Source organism: Coregonus lavaretus, assembly GCF_964263955.1.
Source record: "Coregonus lavaretus genome assembly, chromosome: 23".
In the NCBI taxonomy this organism is placed as follows: domain Eukaryota; kingdom Metazoa; phylum Chordata; class Actinopteri; order Salmoniformes; family Salmonidae; genus Coregonus; species Coregonus lavaretus.
Window position 1 is genome coordinate 37,007,821 of NC_140010.1, and position 18,892 is coordinate 37,026,712.

The 18,892-nt window shown below is 41.5% G+C and overlaps 1 protein-coding gene across 1 annotated transcript; it reads left to right on the forward strand.

Annotated features, from left to right (window-relative positions):
* Positions 1-1,274: 1,274 nt before the first annotated feature.
* Positions 1,275-18,169, forward strand: mfsd8l2 (major facilitator superfamily domain containing 8-like 2; the record flags this gene model as incomplete). Its single annotated transcript, XM_084187998.1, has 11 exons — positions 1,275-1,350; positions 1,645-1,830; positions 2,377-2,439; positions 2,637-2,756; positions 13,816-13,895; positions 14,457-14,772; positions 15,808-15,881; positions 16,491-16,704; positions 17,152-17,274; positions 17,758-17,888; positions 18,089-18,169. The coding sequence occupies 11 exons, from the start codon at positions 1,275-1,277 to the stop codon at positions 18,167-18,169; spliced, it is 1,464 nt and encodes a 487-aa protein (XP_084044124.1).
* Positions 18,170-18,892: the final 723 nt, after the last annotated feature.

Consider the following 18,892-nt stretch of genomic DNA (forward strand, 5'->3'; position numbering starts at 1 on the left):
ACTTATCCTCTGCAGCAGAGGTAACTCTGAGTCTTCCATTCCAGTGGCGGTCCTCATGAGAGCCAGTTTCATCATAGCGCTTGATGGTTTTTGCGACTGCACTTGAAGAAACTTTCAAAGTTCTTGAAATGTTCCTCATTGACTGACCTTCATGGCTTAAAGTAATGATGGACTGTCCCTGAGCTCTGCAAATGCTCTTTGCTTATTTGAGCTGTTCTTGCCATAATATGGACTTGGTCTTTTACCAAATTGGGCTATCTTCTGTATACCCCCCTACCTTGTCACAACACAACTGATTGGCTCAAACGCATTAAGAAGGAAAGAAATTCCACAAATTAACTTTTAACAAGACACAACTGTTAATTGAAATGCATTCCAGGTGACTACCTCATGAAGCTGGTTGAGAGAATGCCAAGAGTGTGCAAAGCTGTCATCAAGGCAAAGGGAGGCTATTTGAAGAATTTCAAATATAAAATATATTTTGATTTGTTTAACACTTGCTTGGTTACTACATGATTCCATATGTGTTATTTCATTGTTTTGATGTCTTCACTATTATCCTACAATGTAAAAAATAGTAAAAATAAAGAAAAACCCTGGAATGAGTAGGTGTGTCCAAACCTTTGACTGGTAGTGTATATGCACTTTGGTCTGGAGTGGCGTGCGAACTCTAGTGTTTATAATGAAATGAGAGCTGCCTATAATGAATAATAGATATCATGTCCTGTGTGCTTTGCCTCACCTTGTAACACAAAACACCAGAAGAAGAACATTGGCTATACCTGCAATGGCATATGCAGAGCTCAGGCTTTTGGTAGTGATCTACAGTCCCCAATATTCTTGGTCAACATGCTGCCAATGACTGAAAACAAACAGAATTTACCTTGAGGTATTTGAAGAAATTAGGCTTGTCTGGGATATTTACTAATAGGATTATAGTGGATCATGGAGGACGAATGACTCTGGGGGATATGCTGATAAGGCTTGTCTTGTTTTTACCAGCTGTCGAGGCTGCTATAGTACCCATCTGTGGGGGCAACTACCTGTGGGGCAAAGGAGAGTTTAGAAACAACAAAACTGGCAACTTTATTTCCAAAATAAAGTGGAGTACATTCCAATGTTTACCAAGGGGAAATAGGCTTGATTGGAGTCATCATCCTCTTGTTTGCTAAATCTAATTTGATAAATTTGTCCCTGAACGACTTCGAAAATTGTCGGAGCAATATGAGGATGCAAACGTTGATGTGCAATAGCCAGAAAAGTCATTTTATGTGATGGATTATCGTCAGAAGAAGAATTGTACTTTTCTCACTATTGGATTGATATTTCTGTTAAGTGGCATTGAGTATGGTGAGTTGATTTCGACTGCCTAATGTACACATATTTCCACAATGAAATGAAAAATGTCTGACTGACTGTCATATAATTTGTATGTTTTTGTCCTATTCAAATCTAAAACATGCATAAAAAAACACGAAAATGTTGCTTTTTCAAATGGGATAGAATGGTAAATGAGACATACAGTATCTAATGCATCTCTCTCTCTCTCTCTCTCTCTCTCTCTCTCTCTCTCTCTCTCTCTCTCTCTCTCTCTCTCTCTCTCTCTCTCTCTCTCTCTCTCTTACCCCACTCGCTCTCTCCCAGCTGTCATCCTCCCTACAATATGGAGGTATCTCCAGATTTTGGAGGCACCTCCATACTTCCTGGGTCTGGGCTTGTCTGCGTTCAGTCTGAGTGGGCTGCTGACGGGCCCACTGTTCGGCCTCTGGTCCGACCGGACCCGAACTACAAAGACCATCATCCTCTACTCCAACGTTTTTGAGATTGTTGGTAAGCTTCACAGCTTATAATTGTTTCCAGGCACAGGAACCTGCTGTCGCAAGGCACATGAAGGCTGTATCCCAAATGGCACCATATTCCCTACATAGACCAGTAGTGAAAGTAGTGCACCATATAGGAAATACTGGCCATTTGGGATGCAAACACAGAACCACATTATTTATTTAACTGAAACATGAATGAATGACTTTGGAGTCATAAAGAAAAACATTAGATTCCATTCAACCCTCCCAGCTCACCTGCTGATGTGATGTTTTAGAGAGAGTGAAGAAATGGCAGGGACTTGGGGTTTGAGTCCTTGGAAATGGAAATGCCTTTTGTTATACATTTGATTACAGTAATAAGGGCAGACTTGCTTTCAGATTTGGTGGTGTTATGAAAAAATCTACCCAACCTCCATCTGCAGCAAAGTTGTGATAAAGTAAATGTGAATGACAACATCAGTAGGTCATTCATTCCTAAGACCAATTAAAAGAGTCCTAAGTGCAAGACATAGATGATACAACTAATGGTGAAATTACATATTTTCTCCCCTAGGTAGCTTCATGTATTTTATGGGATACTCAAAATGGCTGCTGTTGTGCAGTCGACTTGTAGCAGGTGAGTGTTTGTGGTTTTCTGTTTCTGCACTGTAGGCCTATACCCACTAATTTAAACGCTAAGTGAATTATTTACAAATGTGTGTGTGTATGTGAGAGAGAGTGATGGCATCCCAATCTTATGGTCCTGATATTATACAGCCTTTGATTTGGTCAGACAATCTAGACCTATTTAATACACGTGTTGATGCCTCCAAGGTATTGGTGCAGGAGCAGGCTCCTCCATCTTTGGCTTCCTCACACGGAGCACCCGGCCAGAGGAACGCGCTGGCGTTTTCGCTGCCATCATGGCATGTCGCCAAGCTGGCCTCCTGATTGGTCAGTCAGTTTTATCCTAATATTCCATCATCATCTTATTAGTACTATGGCGCACCTCTGTTTTTACAAGATGTGCATCTCAGTCAAAGTACCTTCCTGTCCTACACTAAGCTGCGGAAAGTAAGGGTGCTGATTCTGAAAAATCTGAATACAAAAATAATACTAATATTTAAATAACATTTGGGGAAAAAAAGACAAAAGTAGATTAGCAGATATATCTGTCTGCAGCGCCAGTGCAGGCAGTGCAGGCAGAAAGAGTTGTCCAGCCCATAGCCGCAGGAAGTAGTTTGGGGGTAGGGGTGCAGATATTTTTTTTTGGGGTGGTGGGAATTGCCCTCGCTGAAGAGGTCTATATCGGTCCACTAATACAGGACTAGTAAAGGCCCAGTGCACTACTTTTGTGAAATAAATGAAACAATGTATTTGAGTGTTTACCAGCATTTGTAACTTAAGTCTGATAATTATCTGTACAAAACAGTTAATCTGATAATACTTGTGGAATATAAAAATACTTGCTTGATATAATAGGGCTATCTTCTGTATACCACCCCTACCTTGTCACAACACAACTGATTGGCTCAGACACATTAAGAAGGAAATAAATTCCACAAATTAACTTTTAACAAGGAACACCTGTTAATTGAAATGCATTCCAGGTGACTACCTCATGAAGCTGGTTGAGAGAATGCCAAGAGTGTGCAAAGCTGTCATCAAGGCAAAGGGTGGCTACTTTGAAGAATCTAAAATCTAAAATATATTTAGATTTGTTTAACACTTTTTTGGTTACTACATGATTCCATATGTGTTATTTCATAGTTTTGATGTCTTCACTATTATTCTACGATGTAGAAAATAGTAAAAAAATTAAGAAAAATGAGTAGGTGTGTCCAAACTTATTTCTATATGAAAACTGAAATGGTCTATTCATTAATTTTCCATTTTTAGTAGACACTCTTATCCAGAGAAACTTACAGTAGTGAGTCCATAAATTGTCATACTTTTCCCCCGTGGGAATCAAATCCCGCGTCTATGTTCGGCTCTATTTACTCTCAGTTTTGAAAACGCAAATTAGCATCAAAGTAGACATCATACAAGACTACAAATCCCTGCAAGCTCCTGCACGTCATCTCTAGCTGACACCTTTGCTAACAGGTACTGTGTCAATTTAAAACTTGCACAAGACAGTTCACAGAATTGTAAATTTTAAGAAATTTAGCCAATTTATTCATTATTACATTTAGCTAACATTCTTCCCTTTGCCTTGATTCTGCAGTCTTGTCCAGATCGTCATGGCATTTGCAGTTCTTTATGATAGCCATGTTAGCAGCTAATTAGCATTTCATTTTCGGGGGGGAAAATACAGGCGAATATATTGATAAAAGTCACCTTGTCCTAGACAGATTTACACGGTTATCAAAACTTCACGGCAGGGTAAGCCTACAAGAAACATAGCCCTTATTTTAAGTGTTTCTAAAATCCCTTATGGGAAAAGTGAATGGTGGAAAAACTATTGGAACCATTTCCCTGTTTGACCATTAGGTTTTATGGGAATTATGACTCATACTGTGGTACTCTATGTTAATTTGTTTTGTTCATACAAAGCATTGGCACACAATCAAACTAAGATAACATGTTGTGAAAGGCAGAATTCCTTGGAACATTTAAAAACAGGCTAATGCCGCATTCACGTGCTAGTCGGAACTAGGAAACTCTGACATTTCTGACTTGCTAACTGGTTGAACGCAACAAGTGTATGACTACAACCAGTTAGCTAGTCAGAAATGTCCGTTTCCTAGTTCTGACTAGCACGTGAACACAGCATTTGTAAGATGATTGTCCCACCTACTTCTATAGACAGCCATATATGGATGGTAGCATGTATTCACTAGCTAGAAACCAAACGAAACCAAACGGAAGAAACTGATGCAAACAAAAGCAGACGGAACAAAACGGAGGGACCTACCTGAATGTGTCCAATGGAAACTCTAATGCAACTAAAATATACACTCCTGGGTACCAGTCTGTTTGTGCCATCATGCCAGTCCTTGCCGCTCCTTGTCATCCCGACAATGACAACTAATTGACAAGACAGAACAAACAGATCTGAGACCAGGCTATCAATGACTCTCTTATGTTAAGCAGACGTTTACATTCAAATGGCTGTATGCTTGTTTATGTTTAAGAAACTACATAGCCAAAGCACAGATGCATTGTTTACTCATTTGTATAGGCTACATAACACATTACTACATGTATTCGTATGTTTTCTATTGTTGAGTTCAAAACAGCTATATGATTAGAATTCACCACACAGTATTTGCTCATGAAAAGAAAAAAACAGCGGTCAATTAAATTTGTTTTCATTTATTGCAAACTTTGGAAAGAATTCATTTTTCCAATTTAAGAATATACTGTAAAATAGAGTGCATTATTGTCATCACATGTTTGTCCCTAAAATGGCCCTATCCCCATGATTCCCCCTTCAGGTCACTCATTAGGAATGGCTCCAGATCCATCAGGATATCTAACAACATATCTTTGTCTTTGGGCCCACAAGCTTTCACAGGGCCATCTAAGAGCTCCCTCATCATTTTCTGTCTGGTTCTTTCAGCCCTCACGTCACTGTAAGCATTTTAGTTGATGATTCTCCCCTCCAGGAGCCTATCCAAGATGGGTTCCACCTGGCTCACTCTGTTGATCAGGGCCGTCCGGTGATGGTCCACAACGTGTTTGTCTGAGGTAGAGATAGGACATGGTTTAGGACTTTTGAAGGTGATGGAATGCAATACATACATAATATATTTGATAGGGGCCTATATCTCTACACGTCTCCTTTAATGTTGCGTGTGTTTGTGTGTGTGTGTGTGTGTGCGTGTAGGGTGTGCAAATTGAAGGATAGGCGTGATGATGCACTTTCTGTAATTCAGACAGGATTAAATATGGGGAGTGAAAAATGCTGTTGAAGATTTAGAGGGCAGCAGTTGCACCTACAGTATCTTGAAGAAGAAATGAAAAGTAAGGACTTTTGTGATTGTTCATCAAGGTAGAATACTTTACGTATTGAATGTGTCCCTACATAAACCATTACTAATTACAGTAAAACATACATTTTAATAACGTATTTGAGACATTAGGCTATATAACACTTGCTTTAGTGTTTACCTTTGATGATGTTCTTTGGTCCAGATGCAGTTCCCTTTGCAGCACCCGATGTTACGCAAGATCCTTGAGCTGTAAAATAAGCTTCATGAGACACCACCAATCGAATACAAATATGAATAGTAGGCCTAAAGATATATCAAAATCAGCATGTAATAGAAATGTGTTTATTGCATAATGTATTAGGCCTATTTTTAGTTGCAAATGGAAATATGCTATAGGCCAGCAGTCAGCCCAGATGTGCAAAATTGAATGCACTCATAAGTGGTCCTCTGTAGCTCAGCTGGTAGAGCACGGCGCTTGTAACGCCAAGGTAGTGGGTTCGATCTCCGGGACCATCCATACACAAAAATGTATGCACGCATGACTGTAAGTCGCTTTGGATAAAAGCGTCTGCTAAATGGCATATTATTATTAAGTGAAAGTAAAACGGTCAACTTCCTTATAGTTTTACATACAGACATTTCAATGCAATTTATTTAAGCACCAAGTCTAATAAAGTTTTCTTCTAGAGTACTTTTGGGTTAACTGCAACTCCCCTCCAAGTCTCCGACCACTACTTCGTATCCTTTTCTCTCTCGCTCTCCTCCAACACTACTCACTCTCCCCTATTCAGATGGTAATGTGCCGTCGCAACCTTCGCTCTCTCTCTCCCGCTACTCTCTCCTCTTCCATCCTATCATCTCTTCCCTCTGCTAAATCCTTCTCCCTCCAATCTCCTGATTCTGCCTCCTCAACCCACCTCTCCTCCCTCTCTGAATCTTTTGACTCTCTATGTCCCCTATCCTCCAGGCCGGCTCGGTCCTCCCCTCCTGCTCCGTGGCTTGACAATTCATTGCGAGCTCACAGAACAGGGCTCCGGGCAGCTGAGCGGAAATGGAGGAAAACTAGACTCCCTGCGGACCTGACATCTTTCCACTCCCTCCTCTCTACATTCTCTTCCTCCGTTTCTGCTGCTAAAGCCACTTTCTACCACTCTAAATTTCAAGCCTCTGCATCTAACCCTAGGAAGCTCTTTGCCACCTTCTCCTCCCAGCTGAATCCTCCTCCTCCTCCCCCTCCCTCCTCCCTCTCTGTGGATGACGTCGTCAACCATTTTGAAAAGAAGGTTGACGACATCCGATCCTCATTTATTAAGTCAAATGACACTGATGGTCCTGCTCACACTGACCTACCCAATGCTTTGACTTTGAGCGTGCAGTCTATAGTCAACTCTCCTGCTATCTCTCTCAGAATTACCTTCTTGATCCAAACCAGTCAGGTTTCAAGACTGGTCATTCAACTGAAACTGCTCTTCTCTGTGTCACGGAGGCTCTCCACACTGCTAAAGCTAACTCTCTCTCCTCTGCTCTCATCCTTCTAGACCTTTTTGCTGCCTTTGATACTGTGAACCATCAGATCCTCCTCTCCACCCTCTCCGAGTTGGGCATCTCCGGTGCGGCTCACTCTTGGATTGCGTCCTACCTGACAGGTCGCTCCTACCAGGTGGCGTGGCGAGAATCTGTCTCCGCACCACGTGCTCTCACCACTGGTGTCCCCCAGGTCTCAGTTCTAGGCCCTCTACTATTCTCTCTATACACCAAGTCACTTGGCTCTGTCATATCCTCACATGGTCTCTCCTATCATTGCTATGCAGACGACACACAATTAATCTTCTCCTTTCCCCCTTCTGATAACCAGGTGGCGAATCACATCTCTGAATGTCTGGCAGACATATCAGTGTGGATGTCGGATCACCACCTCAAGCTGAACCTCGGCAAGACGGAGCTGCTCTTCCTCCCAGGGAAGGACTGCCCGCTCCATGATCTCGCCATCATGGTTGACAACTCCGTTGTGTCCTCCTCCCAGAGTGCAAAGAACCTTGGCGTGACCCTGGACAACACCCTGTCGTTCTCCGCTAACATCAAAGCAGTGACCCGATCCTGTAGGTTCATGCTCTACAACATTCGCAGAGTACGACCCTACCTTACACAGGAAGCGGCACAGGTCCTAATCCAGGCACTTGTCATCTCCCGTCTGGATTACTGCAACTCGCTGTTGGCTGGGCTCCCTGCCTGTGCCATTAAACCCCTACAACTCATCCAGAACGCTGCAGCCCGTCTGGTGTTCAACCTTCCCAAGTTCTCTCACGTCATCCCGCTCCTCCGCACACTCCACTGGCTTCCAGTTGAAGCTCGCATCTGCTACAAGACCATGGTGCTTGCCTACGGAGCTGTGAGGGGAACGGCACCTCCTTGCCTTCAGGCTCTGATCAGTCCCTACACCCAAACGAGGGCATTGCATTCTTCCACCTCTGGCCTGCTGGTCCCCCTACCTCTGCGGAAGCACAGTTCCCACTCAGCCCAGTCAAAACTGTTCGCTGCTCTGGCACCCCAATGGTGGAACAAGCTCCCTCACGATGCCAGGACAGCGGAGTCACCGACCACCTTCCAGAGACACTTGAAACCCTACCTCTTTAAGGAATACCTGGGATTTTTACATTTTACATTTACGTCATTTTAGCAAACACTCTTATCCAGAGCGTCTTACAGTTAGTGCATACATTATTCTTTTTTATTTTCATACTGGCCCCCCGTGGGAATCGAACCCACAACCCTGGCGTTGCAAACGCCATGCTCTACCAACTGAGCTACCTCCCTGCCGGCCATTTCCTCCCCTACCCTGGACGACGCTTGGCCAATTGTGCGCCGCCCCATTGGTCTCCCGGTTGTGGCCGGCTACAGCAGACCACTGCGCCACTCGGGAGACCCATGGGGATAGTATAAAAGTAATCCTTCTACCCCCCCTACCCCCCCCCCCCCCCCCCAGAAAAAAAACGACAATAGGATATTCTAAAAAATAACAAAAAATATAACAATATCAATATAAAACAAATGAAAGTTGAAAAAATATACTCTAAAAATAAAATATTAAATCATTAGAAAGAAAAAAAATACATATAAAAGACAAAATAGATTCAAAAATGAGACATAAAATAAATAAAATAAATTGTAAAGTGGTTGTCCCACTAGCTATCCTAAGGTGAATGCACCAATTTGTAAGTCGCTCTGGATAAGAGCGTCTGCTAAATGAAGTAAATGTAAATGTAAATGTAACTGAAGTGGTTTTTAAACCTTTCAAAGATATTAAATGACATTTTTTAAATATATATTAAATAGTCCAATGGACGTTCTTCCTACTATGTTCGACTTACATTTCTTGAAATCCGTTGTCTATAGGCTGCTGACTCTCTTCTCTTCAAGATATGCTACTTCATCGCACTGACGCACGTCATAGGCCAAGGGGAGGTCCATCAATACACTCCAGCATAAACAGAATAACCTAATCCCCATTATATTTGACAAAAATGTCATTTTGAATTTATTTTAACGAAATAATTATTAATTATTATATTGTTTGTATATAGTTTAGACTGCTCTTTTTTTATATATAGACATTTATACCTTTTGAAATAATAGGCCTACAGAAAATGGAAAATATATATTTTTTAATGTATGTACTGTTTATTTACAAACATCATTTGACAGACCACATTGTCCCCTACAATCATGTAAATCACACACATTATATTGAACCGAACAAGCATTGTCACTCTTCGGTTTATTTTGTCAGCAATAAAATAGGTAGATAAGTATTTGTATAAAAATAGACAGATCCAAACGTTGTTCAACAGCATGGGTGGTTAGTCATACACTAAAACCAAATCAAATTGAAGGATACAAGGCTACTGTATCACTTAGTAATAAAACCACCATCGAGCTGTAGGCCTAAAAGCGCATCCTGTTTAGTCTTAATACCATAACTTACTTAGGCCGAATGTTCCCTCTAAACTGCGCGCGTGCGCGGTTGCGCAGTAGGCCGGAAACTGCCGTGCAGCTCCCCTTGGACTGCCGCGCGGAGCGCAGAAGAAATATCAGCCAACGGAGAGAAGAAGCACGAGATTGAACTTCAGTCAACTTTCTAGTTTTCCCTGTTAGTTAACACTATCAACGTTGCCCTTTACTGTGTCAATTGTGATCGAATCAACGCAATATTACCCACTTTCAATGCTACATACCGAAACAGAACGAACTATGCAAGATATTTTGTTGTAGGCAGAACGCATCGGAGTAGGATTCCATTGCGCAAGACTTAGCCCGTACTCTACACAGACCATTGCCATAGATAGTTTCCTTCCATTTACTTTGAACTGGACTGTGTTTCCAGCTGTGGTATTGAGTAGATGCACTTTTTTGGAGATCAAAGCAAGAGCTGCATGTAGCCACATGTGCACATTTTGTTCATATCCTTTGCTAGTTAGTGAGTTATTAGCCCAGTTACAGATAATTTGTAGTCAGCAATAGGGGAGTGATTGCTTCCTACAAGAGTACAAAACGTGTACATCTCTAGACATCTTTGAAAAGCCAGTCAGGTGAATAGCTTTTTTTTTGTCGTAAAGGGGCAGTGTTATATTTTTGCTTGAATAAGCTAAGTAGCCAATAGGCAGAGGGTAGCATAATTTGTCTGATTCTCTGTAATAATGGTATGGGAATAATAATGCTTTTTATTTTTTGAAGTGGTTTCTTGCATGAAACAATACAACAACCATTTCAGTCACCTCCTTGTCTGAAAGACAAGTGGATAAACAGGTTAATGTCAAGCCCTGCATGTTTTTTTTCAAAAGTCTTATAGAATTTAGGCCTACATTGGCTGCTAATGTAGGCTGAATGAAAGAACAGCTATTTCCATATTTAAATGTTATGGGATGCATTTTCTACATTGTTTTTGAGGGTAGGCCACTCTGGTTGGTCTACATTATGATCAAATAGCCACAGTAGCCTACTTGACCACTGTTAAAACTGTAACTTAAAGTGGGTACAGCCTCAGCGTTCGCAGTAAAAGCGCGCTGGAAGTTCCACAGAATTTTCACAACCTGAAGTTTGCGCTCAGCAGACCTGAAATTTCCTCAGTGCCCAAAAATGTTTGAGGGAACATTGCTTAGGCCTATATTTCAATACTTATATAGGCTACTGTATCAATCAATCAATAATTTATTCGTTCATGTCATCACACAGAATAGCATTTTAGTTTTTAAATAAAATAACAAAGCTACCATTGAATATCTCCCGTAAACAACAAATAGGCCTAAACCGTTCCATTTCGGAAATTGCATTCACAAATGAATGCGACTGTTTTTAGTCTTTGCTGTAATAAAGGCTTTACAAAAAAACTTTACAACAGACTATCTTATAATTTATTTTGTGTTGTTTACATTGTTCCAAACGCATAGCTGCAGGAAGTAGTTTGGGGGTGCTGCGATTTAGGGGGTGCAGATGTCTTTTTTTGCCACTGCTGAAGATGTTTTTTTCGGTCCACTAATATAGGACTAGTAAAGGCCCAGTGCACTACTTTTGTAAAAAAAAAAGTAACTAAATGTTTTTGAGTGTTTACCAGCATTTGTAACTAGAGTCTGACAATTATCTGTACAAAACAGTTAATCTGATAATACTTGTAGAATATAAAAACACTTGCTTGATATACAGTACCAGTCAAAAGTTTGGACACACCTACTCATTCCAGGGTTTTTCTTTATTTTACTATTTTCTACATTGTAGAATAATAGTGAAGACATCACAACTATGAAATAACACATATGGAATCATGTAGTAACCAAAAAGGTGTTAAACAAATCCAAATATATTTTATATTTGAGATTCTTCAAAGTGGCCACCCTTTGCCTTGATGACAGCTTTGCACACTCTTGACATTCTCTGAACCAGCTTCATGAGATAGTCACCTGGAATGCATTTCAATTAACAGGTGTGCCTTGTTAAAGTTAATTTGTGGAATTTCTTTCCTTCTTAATGTGTTTGAGCCAATCAGTTGTGTTGTGACATGGTAGGGGTGGTATACAGAAGATAGCCCTATTTGGTAAAAGACCAAGTCCATATTATGGCAAGAACATCTCAAATAAGCACAGAGGAATGACAGTCCATCATTACTTTAAGATATGAAGGTTAGTCAATCCAGAAAATTATTTGAACTTTGAAAGTTTCTTCAAGTGCAGTCGCAAAAACCATCAAGCGCTATGATGAAACTGGCTCTCATGAGGACTGCCACAGGAAAGGAAGACCCAGAGTTACCTCTGTTGCAAAGGATAAGCTCATTAGAGTTACCAGCCTCAGAAATTGCAACCCAAATAAATGCTTCACAGAGTTCAAGTAACAGACACATCTCAACATCAACTGTTCAGAGGAGACTGCATAAATCAGGCCTTCGTGGTCGAATTGCTGCAAAGAAACCACTACTAAAGGATACCAATAATAATAAGAGACTTGCTTGGGCCAAAAAAAAATGAGCAATGGACATTAGACCGGTGGAAATCTGTCCTTTGGTCTGATGAGTCCAATTTGAGATTTTTTGTTTCAACCACCGTGTCTTTGTGAGACTCAGAGTAGGTGAACGGATGATCTCTGCATGTGTGGTTCTCAACGTGAAGCATGGAGGAGGTGGTGTGATGGTGTGGGGGTGCTTTGCTGGTGACACTGTCTGTGATTTATTTAGAATTCAAGGCACACTTAACCAGCATGGCTACCACAGCATTCTGCAGCGATACACCATCCCATCTGGTTTGGGCTTCGTGGGATCATCATTTGTTTTTCAACAAGACAATGACCCAACAATCCCCCGACCTCAACCCAATTGAGATGGTTTGGAATGAGTTGGACCGCAGAGTGAAGGAAAAGCAGCCAACAAGTGCTCAGCATATGTGGGAACTCCTTCAAGACTGTTGGAAAAGCATTCCAGGTAAAGCTGGTTGAGAGAATGCCAGGAATGTGCAAAGCTGTCATCAAGGCAAAGGGTGGCTACTTTGAAGAATTTGTTTAACCGTTTTTTGGTTACTACATGATTCCATGTGTTATTTCATAGTTTTGATGTCTTCACTATTATTTTACAATGTAAAAAATAGTAAAAATAAAGAACAACCCTTGAATGAGTAGGTGTGTCCAAACTTTTGACTGGTACTGTATGTTTTCCAGTTTGTTTTTTAAATATGTAATTCTATGTGAAAAGGGAAATGGTCTATTCATTTCTTTTCCATTTTAGTAGATGCTCTTATCCAGAGCAACTTACAGTAGTGAGCGCATACATTTTTATACTGGTCCCCCTTGGGAATTGAACCCACAACCCTAGCATTGCAAGCACCATGCTCTACTAACTGAGCTACATCATCACATCGTCACAAACCACTTGATGTCTCAATGTACTCAATTACTGTATTGTGAAAGTCTAGGTACAAACCTAAATGACCAGCCTATGTACAATACAGTAGTGTCCATTTACATTAAGTGGTTTATAAGGATGGTAAATTAATACTGCACAAAATGTGGTTGTTTTCCATGTTATTTGATCAAGAAAAATACTTTATTTGATGCGGAAGTTTTGTGTCTTTGCCCATAACTTTGCACCTTTTGATGTAAATGTTTGAGGACAGGGTTTTGTTCTTTCGGGATTCCATTAGAATGACAATCACAGAGAAACAGAGAGGGCAACAACTCTTACAATTCCAACTATTGAATCCTGCGAGATACTGTTCTTTATTATACAACTACCTTTTTTGCCAAGTGGAGATGCTGAAAATAATAATAATACTTTTTCCAAAAATATATTATTTAAATGATTATTTTAAAAAAATATTCTGATTTTTCAGGGGGGGTTTCAGCACCCCTACTCCCCGCGGCTATGGTCCAGAACACCCCCCGCCCCCGTTGGCGATAAAAATGTACAGCACCCCTCACCCCCAAACTGCTCCTACAACAAAAACATGTGTATCTTATCTTAAGTTTAGGTGGTGCCTCCCTGTTTTTTAGTCTGTTTTCTTCCGTTTGATGCCTAATGAATACGACCCTCCATTTTGCAGGGCCGGCGTTCAATCTGTTCCTGAGGTTGTGCGACTTCCAGCTGGGGCCGTTTGTGGTGAACAACTACACCTCTCCCGGGGTAAACACCAGCATCCAGATAATCTATCCTCTCAGGTTCTCCCACTACAGCTCTATGCTTCATGAATACTAAACCACAGACATCCATTTAGCTCCCATGCATGTACCTTCAATCTCCTGTTCAGAGTTAGCGGGTACATTAACACTGTAGCCTATACAGTATGATTTTATTGACATTGCATACTTACAGTGCATTCGGAAAGTATAAATAAATAAGTAAGGTATTCTTTTTATTTTTATTAGCAAACATTTCTTAAAACCTGTTTTCGCTTTGTCATTATTGGGTATTGTGTGTAGATTTATGAGGAAAAAAGAATTTAATCAATTTTAGTATACGGATGTAACGTAACAAAATGTGGAAAAAGTAAAGGTGTCTGAATACTTGCACTGTATATATACATATTTTATAAAACCAATGGAAACATTTGAGAACATTATAAAAATTCCTTAAACACTGCACACTCAACACACTCACAAATTAAAATGCTGACATAAAAATATTTTACTTGCTCTACCATCTCAACCATCTTACCCCCTCTCCCCCCCCCCCCCCCTCTTCCAGATCTTCATGTGTCTGATGTGGATCCTGCTCCAGTTTGTGGTGCTGGCTCTGTACTGGGACATACCACCTATCAGCTCCGGAGAGGGGGGTATCGCTGTGGGAGAGATCGAGGAGGAGGAGCCGCTGGTAGGGGCCGAGGAGACACTGGAGACCTACGGCACTGTCTGGGACGACCAGATAGAGACAACAATTTCCTCAGAGATCCACCATTTCCAGGACCCTTCACAGTGCCCTCCCTCTCCACCTTCCTCTCCCCCTCCCTCGCCTCCTCCTTCGACTATCTCAAACCCCCTCATAATTTTCAGTGCTAGTCAAGGTGAGTGGAGAGATCTGTGATGTGATTGGCCTAATTGACTTCCCCCAGAGTAGGATAGAAAACAGCACTTGAATCAGACTATTCTTTTAGGGATACTATGGTTGGTGCATGTGCCTTTATGTGTCTTAATGTGTTTAAAAACATTTTTTTTTAAATAATGTGTTGGTCATTGTTGTGTGTGCTGTCATTGTAAGTCATTGATGATGCATGCTGTGATTGAACAATTTCCCAAGTTGGGATTAATAAAGTAATGCTCTACTCTCTCTCTACTCTACTCTTTAGACATGTGTATTGTTAGTTTATCACCATCTTATCTGTTGAGTTGTCACTGTCTATTAGTGCATGTTAGTTGTCTCCTGTATCGATTCTGTCTCTCAAGTATATTTTATGTGCCAGCTTGTGTGTGTGTGTGTTCCCCATTCTCTCTATTGAGGAGTTCATGAAGGGTGAATCTTGTGTGGCATGTCAGATCAGATTTCCTCAGTATCGAGGAAATACTACACGCGTGTCATGTCTGGTGTATGTCAGCATGTGTGTATGTGTGTTTGTTTGTGTGTGTCAGTGTATATGTTTGTGTGTGTGTGTGTCACATCACTCGTATTGAGTCTCTCTCTCTGTGTGTATAGATGTTTGGAAGGAGAAGGTGGTATGTATGTTGGACTTCCTCTTTAATTGACTCTATGCCTGTGTTGAGTTTTGTGGGCGAAAGGGAGACTAAATTCTGAATGCTGCAATTATTCTTTATTATTGATTCTGCCTGTCTGTAGCCCATTCTGTAGTGGGTTTTAGGGCGATGGAAGGAGAGTTGTGAATGTAAAGCCTATCAACTTTGTATGTGGTAAATATTCTCACTCATGGCCTTTCCAGCTTTGTTGAGTTTTCGAGGAAGGTTGAAGTATGCCTGCATATGTGGTGAACATACATTTTTATGGATTCTCTTACTTCTCTCTCTCTCTCTCTCTCTCTCTCTCTCTCTCTCTCTCTCTCTCTCTCTCTCTCTCTCTCTCTCTCTCTCTCTCCTCTCTCTTTCTGTAGAGTTTCTGAGGGAGGAGGTGGTGGTGCTCCTCACTGCTCAGTTCATCACCCTCTTCAACCAGACAGCACTGGAGGTAAGAGCAGCTGCACAACTGTAGTTCTCGCAGCAACAGCCTAAACATAGACGCCATCTTTTTTTGTTGCATCCTAACCATATCAAATGCCTAACCCTAACCTTATTTCAAGACCTGAAAGCTTATTTTCATGTTCATAAGTTTTCACAATATAATTTTGACTTTACACCTAGTTCATAGAGTGGAAACTGGGAACTCTTTCCCATCAAGAGGTAAACAAATAGTGATGTAATTCCCTGTCTTCCTCTCTCTCCCCAGAACATGGTGACTACCCTGACATAGTGATGTAATATCCTGTCTTCCTCTCTCTCCCCAGAACATGGTGACTACCCTGACATAGTGATGTAATATCATGTCTTCCTCTCTCTCCCAGAACATGGTGACTACCCTGACATAGCGATGTAATTTCCTGTCTTCCTCTCTCTCCCCAGAAAATGGTGACTACCCTGACAGCGATGTAATTTCCTGTCTTCCTCTCTCTCCCCAGAACATGGTGACTACCCTGACATAGTGATGTAATTTCCTGTCTTCCTCTCTCTCCCCAGAACATGGTGACTACCCTGACATAGTGATGTAATTTCTCATGTCCCCATTCCCCTTCCTCTCTAGACCATGGTGACACCTCTGACCCAGCGCTCCTTTGGCTTCGGAGAGCTTGCCAACAGCCTGATGTACAGCCTGTGTGGCGTTGAGGTGATCCTGGGCTTTTTCTTGGTGCGCTGGCTCAGCCGCCAGGTGGAAGACCGCGTGGTGCTTGCCGTGGGGCTGGTCATCTGCAGTGTAGCCTGCGTCTGGTGCCTCATCTTCCTGGCCAACCCCCAGGGTGAGTGGGTGGGAACCTAGAGGCTGATCTTGGGTCAGTTTAGCATTTTCCCCACTAATGGTTAATGTTAGGATTGGGGGAGGGGAAGCTGATCCTAGATCTGTACCTAGGGTAAACACCCCGGAGCGAGTGGCTGAGAGAGTATGTACCACCACCGTCTGTGTATGACATGTCATTCCGTACCCAGGGTTGGTATGAGACTCCTGGGGTGGATAGGGTGGTGAGGTGGCTATGAAGGTATTAATGATAGATCTGTAAGTGATATACAACCCACCACTTGGAGGCACATGAAGACCACACATATAAGCAAGCAGACACACACACACACTCATGCACACACACACACACACACACCTCTTTTCCCAGAGGGAGTTGAGGTAGTAGAATTTCAACCATGTCACCAACGATCATCCATCTGACTGAGGTTGTGTCTCTTCCTGTGTCCAGGTGGGTACTCCTGGGAGTTGACAACGTTCATCATCGGAGTGTTCCTGCAGCTGCTGGGGCTTCCCTTCGTGGCCGTGTCCCAGGTGTCTCTTTTCTCCAAAGTCACTGCAGAGAAAACACAAGGTGGGTGTCTGACTTACATGGCCACCGTTTGACTCATGACATATCAGTTTGACAGCGAATCACTCCTGTTAGGTCAGCGAATGTGATCATTGCATGTATTGGTTCATTGAGCTGGACTCACCGTAGTGCTAATTTATGATGACGTTTAGACATGTTATTTCTAGAAGGAATACAAATATTAATATTAAAGATTGATTTAAATAAGATAATGAAATATTTTAGCTTTGTTTTTGTTTTATTACCTTCTGAAAATAAAAGGTGCCAACAATGCACTTGTGTGAAGGCTTAGTTAATCATAGTAAATCAGGCTCTTTGACTAACCCCCCTAGGCAATGAGGCTGTGACTCATAGCAATGCTGAGAATGATTAGGGGAATGATCATTAACTATCACTAAATGGCCATTTGTTTTACAGGAAGGAGAGGTCATTAATCATTCAAATGACTGGGATTGTGTTTGTGTGTGTGTTCCTGGTGGTGTCTAGGGTTCAGTCAAGGTGTGAGGCGCTCTGTTGGGGGGCTGGCTACTATCCTGGGGCCTCTCTGGGCTGGAGGACTGACCGGTAACTTATACCTGATGCTTGGAATGATGCTGGCTCTTCTCCTCATGATCACAGTGAGTAGTCACAGTGTGTGTGTCTATTCAAAACCCATTATACATTTAAAGAGGTTATGATCTATCAATCTATGAATTTCATTCACTAGGATTTAGCACCTCACTACTTTTTCAAGTGGCGCATGTTAGCCACATTTGATTATGCTTTTTGTGGTTAGCATGGACACTTTTACAATTTAACAATGGATTGTTATTTCCAGGTGATGCTGATACTATCCTATGATCGCCTGGTTGAACCCAAGGTAGTGCAGCACGCCCAGAGCTCAGACAATGGAGAATAGACCAGGGTCATGTTCAGACGGGAGAAAATGTTTTGAAATGAGGAGGCACTACCTGAACTTGTCCAATAAGAACACAGCTTCTGGGTTTCCGTTGCAACACATTTTGCTACAGTGTACACTACTGAACACGTCCCTGCTGTCAACTTGAATGACAACTGAAGCCCTAATAAAGGTCAAAGGTGAGGTGGTGTGACACATACAGTATATCTCCCAACTACTATGAGAATGTCAATGAATGCACATGACAATGAAGGTGGTGTGTGTCTAAACGCCGCAATGCAGAAGAGATCCAACCAATGACCTATAGGCTTATCTAACCCACTTTAAAGCTCTGTGGAGTCTATTTTACGGTCACACTTTATTTGGATAGTCTGGTCATACTATCAACAAACTATCTGTTGATAAGCAACTGCTTGCTAAGGTTACGGTTAGGGTTAGGTTTAGAATAAGGGTTAAGGTAAGGGTTTGGGTTAGGGTAGGGGTTAAGTTTAGGGTTAGGATAAGGGTTAAGGTTAGGGTTAGAGTTAGTACATAGTTAGTTGAAATGTTACTGATAGTCTGTAGATAGTCTGTAGACCATCTACAGATGGAGTATTCAAATAAAGTGTTACCCATTTTCCTATCCCAACATTAATCTTTGCACTATTTAGCAAACTTGTTTGAAATATAAATGTAGTTGCTTGTAGTGTTTCTGTAGTAGATATAATATTTTATATCTAGCAA